The sequence below is a fragment of the Alosa pseudoharengus genome, unplaced genomic scaffold (genome assembly GCF_046254945.1).
Source record: "Alosa pseudoharengus isolate Yale_2024_CS ecotype anadromous, Long Island Sound unplaced genomic scaffold, YU_APseudo_1.1 YU_APseudo_1.1_scf_24, whole genome shotgun sequence".
Classification (NCBI taxonomy): domain Eukaryota; kingdom Metazoa; phylum Chordata; class Actinopteri; order Clupeiformes; family Clupeidae; genus Alosa; species Alosa pseudoharengus.
In genome coordinates, this window is record NW_027468689.1 from 10,700,517 (window position 1) to 10,708,932 (window position 8,416).

The 8,416-nt window shown below is 41.9% G+C and overlaps 1 protein-coding gene across 2 annotated transcripts; it reads left to right on the top strand.

Moving 5' to 3' along the window:
* Window positions 1–274: 274 nt before the first annotated feature.
* On the top strand, window positions 275–5,294 carry LOC143142313 (glycolipid transfer protein-like). 2 transcript variants are annotated; one of them, XM_076303122.1, is made up of 6 exons: window positions 275–480; window positions 1,567–1,625; window positions 1,991–2,124; window positions 2,978–3,128; window positions 3,246–3,365; window positions 4,240–5,294. In XM_076303122.1, exons 1-6 carry the CDS (start codon window positions 378–380, stop codon window positions 4,420–4,422), a joined length of 750 nt encoding a protein of 249 aa, XP_076159237.1. In that variant the 5' UTR covers window positions 275–377; the 3' UTR covers window positions 4,423–5,294. The 2 variants fall into 2 exon arrangements, with proteins under 2 accessions (XP_076159237.1, XP_076159238.1); XM_076303123.1 differs by lacking the exon at window positions 3,246–3,365 and having other exon boundaries at window positions 276–480.
* The last annotated feature ends 3,122 nt before the right edge of the window (window positions 5,295–8,416 follow it).

Sequence of the window (8,416 nt, forward strand, 5' to 3'; positions counted from 1 at the left end):
GTGTTGTTGATTAATAGTTAACTTTGTTTATAAAGAATTGGGCAATATTTTTGTAAAGTATTTGCACATTTTTGTATACAATCTGAATTAAGGACTGTGAGAAGTATCCAATTTCATGAATATTATGAAAGGCAAGTCAGACTTACCTTTGATGTTCGCTAGGCTACTTATCGTTTCCAGTAGGACAGCCTTCGCCTATTGCATCTGCGCTGCTATTGGCCCTCAACAACCCCACCTGTTGAATATTCTGCTTTTTACTTAAAGCCCGTCCTCTTGGCAGTAGTGTCACAAGTTTAGTAGTTGTCATGCAGGGGGTAGTTCCGGGTTGATCCGTTCGTTTCGTAGTAAATAGGCTACATTGCATTTTTGCACACAGCATGGCTCTGTTAATGGATCATCAGTTTGTTCCTTTGCCGGAGAGCAAAGAAGTGGCCACAAAGACGTTTTTGGAATCGGTATCATATATTCCGCCATTCTTTGGTAAGTAGGCTATAATTATTCATACCTGGGTACAGTGAATTGTCAGAACCTGAAGATCCGCCCTACGCCACGGGGGTTGTCTGGTAACAATGTGTCGTGTGGGCTATAACATTACAACTGCTTTAAGAATTGGAGCGTACTGAATAAAGGGAACTGGGACTTTCGATTTCATACGTGCAGTTAGCCTACAAGTGGCTGTTAGACTATCAAATGTGCAATGCATTAAGTTCTGCTATTTGTTTTCCTCAAGACTTAATTTTCTTGCTCAACTTGCCCTACGTGACAAGTTTTCATTCATCCGCAATGTCATACCATTCAGGGATAGGCTTGCAGCATCATGTAGAACTTCAGTGTCTCGTAATCAACTAGTAGGATAGGCCGAGCCTAGGTTGTTAAATATTCAGTAATGTGGATACATTACTTCTGGGTGCGCTTTTCATAACAGGGCGTAAACATAAAGCTACAGTTATGTCATTCATTTGTAGGAAATGACATTTGTTCGTCCTTTTGATTCGTCAACTAAGTGTGGCATCTTTCGCCCTCTCACCCACAAAGCACGCTACCCATACAATTCAATTTGAACTATTCTGTAGGGCCTAATGTAGGCCTACAGTGTAGGCTATCCTACATCGAGTTGCCGTACCAGTTTCAGAAACAAGGGCCTTCTATCTTCAGAGTTCAGCTCTTATTTGTTATTTTGCTTTTAACAGTGCTAGTCTTTGTGTTTGTCATGACAAATCGATAGACTATAGGCTATTATGCGCTATCAATGTGGAAAACAAAACTTTGTGGCATGGTAGGTAGGCCTATTCCTGGTAGCCTCATTTACTAAAAGTGTTTCACTGGGCTTGTTCATTGCAGTGAACTTAATGTGAGCAGAACTGTAGAATGTCAATGAATTATTTACAAAGGGATTTTAGCTTGCAGTCTCTTATTACGTTTTCTCCCATTTAAAGTGAACAAACCTAGGCTACTAGTGACCCAATGTAAAACTTTATGATCTTGACCTTGAAGTTCAATGGCAAAATGCTGACTCTTCCCCTCTCCCTTTGTTTTGTCTATATTATGCATCCAATCTCTTCTCAGACTGCCTTGGATCTAAAGTTTTTGCCCCAATCAAATCGGATATAAGTGGTAACATAACTGTAAGTAGGCTAGTTTATTTACTTTTAGGTCTCACTCTAAGAAGTGATGTGTTAAAATGACGCATTGCTGTGTGTGCTCAGGGACAACACATTTTTGTGTCAATTTCAACACAGCAATTGTGTGGCTGGGTGAAAGGTTAAAGACAAATTTCAGCTATTTCTGCTACAATTTTAACCTTTTAACCCACCCAGACAGCCACACAATTCGGCTATCTCCACATCATTGCGGTGTTGAAATTGACACAAAATGTGTTGTCCCTGAGCACACACAGCAATGTGTCATTTTAACACATAATTTTTCATTTATGGACACCATAACGCATATACCTGATATACCTGAATTTACTGTTTTAAAAATTCCTCAGAAAATCAAGGCTATTTATGATTCTGACCCTGAGAAGTACGGGACACTGCAGGACATCCTGACGCATGAAAAGGGCATGTATGGGGCAGACTGGCCTAAAGCGGGAGCCACACTTGCCCTGATGTGGCTCAAGAGGTAAGCTGGTCAGCGACTTGCAGAATCATACAACGATAAAAAAGACAACCACACAAAGCTGTTGAATGGATCAGCAAAAATGTGTTCCAGCATGAAGCTGAAAATGGGCTTCACTCACAGTCTTGGTTTCATGTGTATAGTGCTGTAGGGCAATTCCATGGAGAATTACATTTTTTGTAACATCCATAACGGCAATAAAATGCAATGGTATGATGTTAATGATTACATGAAATTTGAGGATTTGCTATTTTTGGCTGAAGAATGTAAATGAAAATGAATGTCATCATTCACATCAAACAAATGCCAAGGCATTGCAACTAGTGTTATGGATGTGACAAAAAGTCAATTTTCTGTGGAATTGCCCTGCCCATCAAATAGATGACTAAAGAAAACAACAAAAGGCAAACTTCTTAACATTTCAAAATGACGCTTTTCGCCATAGTGCCTTCTTTAGTGTGTTCTTTCTGGTATGAAACATTATTTTATATAAACAAATCATCCCATCATTAACAAAAGTAAATGTTTAAACTTGATGTAATATGACATGCATCACCATGCCTTGTGCATCTTCGTCAAATTAATCACATGCTGTGTGTGTCTGTGGAATGCTGTGTGTGTCTGTGGAATGCTGTGTGTGTCTGTGGAATGCTGTGTGTGTCTGTGGAATGCTGTGTGTGCTAAATGCCAAAAATGCTTAGTCATTTTCTCTTTCTTTTGAAAAGAAAGTAAAGCTACAAAGTTAAGCATATTGTTTATCTGTGGAAACTACAGCCATGGGCAATGAATGATGCAGGAAGTCATCTTCTTTCATTATCACCCCCCCCCCCCCCCCGCCTCTCTCTTTCTTCCATAGGGGTTTGCGCTTCATACAGCTTCTGCTCCAGAGCCTTGTAGATGGTGAGAAGGATGAGAACAACCCTAACCTTATTCGCATTAACATCACCAAGGCTTATGAGCAGGCACTGAAGAGATACCATGGCTGGCTGGTCCAGAAGATCTTCAAGGTGAGATTTTGTCCATTCTAGTACCTCTGGATGGTCGGCAATCCAAATATTTGTTTTTGTCTTTGCTATGCATTGTGCATTTCTTTTGCAAATAGTGACCAAATAGTTTTGAAATAGGGAGGGCAATTTATAGTTTTCAGCTCCTCCAACCCCAGCACGAATAATAGGTTAACCAAACGTGACAGTACTACGAATCCTTGCAATACTGGGATGGACGAGCTGGTAGGGGGACAGTTGGTAAGTGTTCTCTTAAAGTCTTCTGTAATAAACTCGCTAACTACTAAGGGTTCGCTGACTACGTTGTTGGTGCTTCGTTTTATGTGTAGGGACCCTGAGCAAGCCACTGACAAGGTTTGGTGCTGTTTTGAACAAAATTATTGGTTAAAAAATGTTATTTGGGAAGCGTTTGGCTCACCGCCCTTAGCTAATCCACTGTTTGGGATTTTGGGCTATAGCGTTTACCGGGGTAAGCTCTGTAGTGGTGATCAACAAAAAATACTGTCTCCACGGAGTTACACTTTAATATCCATTTAAAGGGATATTCCACCATTTGGGAAAATACTCGTTTTCCACCTCCCCTTGAGTTTAACAATCAGGTTAGACCGTTAGCATCTCTCCTATAAGCTAATGGTCTAATCCGATTCAATGAGCTGGAGCTAAAAGTGTTACTGTCAGACTCAGAGAACGGCTGGATGAACTGGGGAAAGGTAAAACTCAATTGTTTAACTCAAGGGGAGGTGGAAAATTAGTGTATCCCCAAATGGTGGAATATCCCTTTAAGGACACTTTGATTTGTAGAAGAGCCATTCAGTTGTCTGCCTAACCAGTACTCAAATGCATATTTTGTTAAGCCCTTTTGAGGATTAATCTGCTTATTCTTTAGTGGTAGCAGTTTTTGTCTGTAAAAATCACCTGAAAGACCCTTCTAACCCTTGAAATAGTCCAGATTTGAAGACATTTTACATCCATGTTGTAATAATCCATTTAAATCTAAATATGTTTTATGGTTGTCATTATAGTTGTCAAACCAAGCTTCTCACTGAACTGTGTGTAACTCCTCATTCTCCATCATTTGTTATTGTAAATATGCAATGCAACTTTTGTCCTGCAGGCTGCGCTGTTTGCTGCTCCATATAAATCTGACTTCCTTAAGGCTCTGTCTAAAGGTCAGGAGGTCACAGAAGCAGACTGCCTTGAGCAAGTACGCCAGTTTTTAGTCAACTACACTGCCACCATTGACACCATCTATGAGATGTTTATCTCTATGAACGCTGAGTTGGACTACACAGTCTGAGGAGGAATATATTCACCACTCTATTTCAAAAACAACCTCTTGAATGCTGTATCACGATCTTTGTTGATGTTTCATACCATTAGGCCTATGCCTAAAATGGGGATATTGTCTGTGACATGACCAGGAGTTGGAGATATAGTGCTACTCTGTGATGGCATGAGCACAAGCTGCAGGAATCAGCGTCCTTAGATTGGACTGTCCTTTTTACCTTTTTTTTCTTCAATCTTGATGAAATCATAATCATGTGCAATCTGCTCAAAATCTCAGGAGATCTTTGAATTCAGGACCTTAGTGAAATGGTGCGACACAATTATTTTATTTTGAGCAATGTTTTGCATGGCTAAATTGGGCATTTCTGTAATTTAATTGTACTTTAATGTAAGTGATTTTTAAAATCGTTTTCTTGTCACTGTTTGAAGAAAATGACTAATGACGTGTCTAGCATTAGTGATGGTGTTTTATTTCCACAAACGTGAGATAAATAAGTGTTTATAAGTGAAAGTGTTTGAACGAATGCAAGTCAAAACTACCCTGTGTCTTTTTTTTGTCTGTAATCTCTTAATCTATCTGTTGTTTGCTTTTGGTTCTTTTGGTGTTCTATAAAGTGTCTTTATTGTTTACTCTAAAAAGAATGGCCTCTTTCTTCATAAATGTTAAGTACGCATAGACATTAACTATTGAACTATGACTTGTTGCCACATGATCCTTGATCATGTCATATTTGTATTGAAATTGATTTCATTACTATGATTCCATGGCCATTCCATTATGTTTTTTACTCTGCAACCTGTAGGTGGAGTTAGTTAGCTAAAATGATAAGTCCAACGATGTGGCAATATTGCTTTGACTAAAATTACTTGATTTATATCATATTGATAAATGGTTTTCCTGTGGTATATTCATTCAATTGCATATCATCTAGATAGCATGTAGTTTAATTTTGTTTATAAAAAAAATAGTTCTTCTAGATTAGGTATGATACAAATACATATTATTATTTAAGAGCAGCCTAGGCACCTGCAACATAGCTACTACTTGTCAAATAGCATTGTTGTAGGTTTGTCCATTTATATTATTTTGAGTGCTTCTGGGTGCCCCGTGGTAATTAAAATGATCCTTTTCCTCTTTATGTGCACTGATAGGATAGATAGCTACATTTCTGTTCTATGAACTGAAATACATGTATCTATGCGTTTTGCTCATTATCAAATGCTTAGTTGTGGTTTCAGTGGATGACTATCACTTCAAGTATTTTCCTGCTTGTCATCAGCAAGAAATAGTTTTAAAGGGTCATTTTAATCACTAGATAAAACAAGATAAAACAAAGCTTCTCTATAGTATAACAGCCATATATAACAGTTCTCTCCCGCTGTTGGATGTTGCTGCTCTCTGTCCCCTGAACCAAGGTGTGTGTGTGTGTGTGTGTGTGTTTTCTCCTGGCAAACCAAGGTGTGTGCATGTGTGTGTGTGTGTGTATGGTGTTTTCTCCTGGCAAACCTGCGTGTGTGTGTGTGTGTATGGTGTTTTCTCCTGGCAAACCAACCTGTGTGCTGTTGTTTTTGCTCTGGCCCTGCCGTTGAGGACAGACATGTGGGCTGAGCAGATTCGCCCCCCTCCCCTCCTGCAACCCACCACCCCCCCCCTCCAAAGGAGCCTGCCGCCCTCTGAACGTGAGCCGCGAGCAGGCCCCACTAATCCGGCCGCTTTATCTCCACAGCTGCCTCTCCTGGAGGCTCGCAAATCTGGCCAGAGGCTCAGCCAACAGGGAGCACATTCTGTCGGCCTGCGTTTGAAGAGCAGTGTGTCAGTAAGCACGTCTCTAGCGCCTCTCTGAAACCCATCTGTAGTGCTCAGCTCACTGCTGCTGCTGCTGCTGCTGCTGCCGTGTGACTGGTTTTTAGTGTCGCACTGGCTATTATGGATCACAGTCAGTGCACTCCACTGTGAAACGCTGTAGGAATATTCAGGGTTTAACTGGCAGGAGACTGGCAGGAGACTGGCTTGCTCAGCAGGGATTGGGTTGGCTTGGGTGGGGTGGTGGCGCAGAAGGGGGGAGCGGAGGGAGGGTTTCTGGGGAGCGTCCCCAGGTACCATGGCTCCTAGCATGGCGCTTCATCCCCCTACCACCACCACCGCACACACACACACACACACACACACACACCAAGGCCCCACAAGGGGCTTCATTGTGCAGCTGATTGCCGTCATAAAAGGGCTCTTGTTGAGCTAAGGCAACAACATAAATCAGACGTGGCTGAGGCAGTGCACGCAAACACGCCCCATAGCCCAGCCAGGCCGGCTTTTAGATTCAAATTCAGTCAGCAGCAGCTGCCGTTGCTACCACCACCATCACTTCTGCGGCGGCTGCTGCCACGGCTGTAGCCCTCTCAGCCACATGCACTCATCTCCCTGTTATTAGGAGCGAGCTGATTAGGGCCGATGGAGCAGACGGAGGCTGCTGTATAATTAAAGGCACAGCTGATATGCCCAAGTGCTCCGATGAAACCAGCCTCCTCCTGTCTGCCTATACCTCCAATCTCCAGCCCTGATCAAGGGGGAGACATCAAGAGAGTGGATTTGAAAAAGGAAAAAAAAATCAAAGACATGGTGTGTGTGTATGTGTGTGTGATGCATACACACAGCCCTCAACACTTCAAGGGGAGATTTCCTGGCAAACAATAGATGGATGCTTTGTTTGTGTTTTCTTTGTGCAGTGTTAGCCAGATATGATCAAAACAAAGGTTTATACAAGACTGGTAATGTTGTTTGATATGGTCAGGTTCAGCAGGCTTCAAACCACACTGATCAAAAATGAATCACTCTTTATACACCTCCTGTATATTTGTGCTATCATATTTCCACAAATATCATTGTCATCATTATAATTCTTGAATATTATTCTAATCTATGACCAAAATATTCAGTCTAGCTGTGTTTGGTTGACAAAAGAACTGCGTAAAATGAGAGGACGTCACAGATGAGACAGGTGGTAGGCTGTCTAGTGTCCTTAGATTATATGCCTCATCTGAAACTGTCCATGGCCAGCCAGCGCTTGGAGTTGAGTGTGCGTGAAAAGCCCTGCGTCTCACAGCCAGTCTTTATTTGAAAGGTAAGGACGGTCGGGGGCAAGTTCAGGCCACCAGATAATCACCACCATACCCCGGATGTCCCAGAGCTTCTGCTGTGCGGTACTGCGAAGGCCCTCTGTTCCCCAATAACTGGATAATTCATACATTAACTGTAATGTATTCCAACATTTGAACCTGGAGACTGGCGATTTTTCATGCGCAAATCCAGAACCGCATAAAGGGGTGGATGGTGGGGTGGGGGAGTTGGGGAAAAAAGTCTTATAGATCCCCATTTCCATATATATGACTTTCCTCTAGACCGAAAGGAAACTAAAGCCCCTGGCCTCCAACGCAGACATTCAATACAGTATAACAATAAATAATCATAAAAAATGACTATACAAAACACTCCCGTCCCTCACCCGCTGTAATAAAATGTGCTTTCCCGAAACAGACGAGACTGCGGCCAATTTCGCTGTTATGATTTTCGAATAGAGGCGTCGGAACTATTGTTATGAAGCGGCGCTGCTGATGCCTCTATTTCTGAAATCACAAGGAAATTGGCTGCAGCTCATACCCTCTCTAAAAACCCTTCACCTCCAAGCCTGTGCAGGTGATTATAGCTGATGATCAAATTGACCAGGCTGATGTCTAAAGTGCCGCTCACAGCTTGAGATGTGACCTGGGCTTTTTAGATGCATAATATTAGGTGCCAATTACTCACCTATAGAAATATTGATAGATATTGTACAAAAAGAAGAAAGAAGAAAGGAAGGAAGAAAGAAAGAGGAGACAAAGAGGATAGAAGGCAAAAGGCCTGTCTCTTCTGCATTGTGCGGGTGCACTCCTGATGTCCTTGAGGAGCTGATAAAAGCGCCTGAGGAGTTGTGTGCTAGCTCAGGTCACAGCGAAAGCTGATTAGCCTC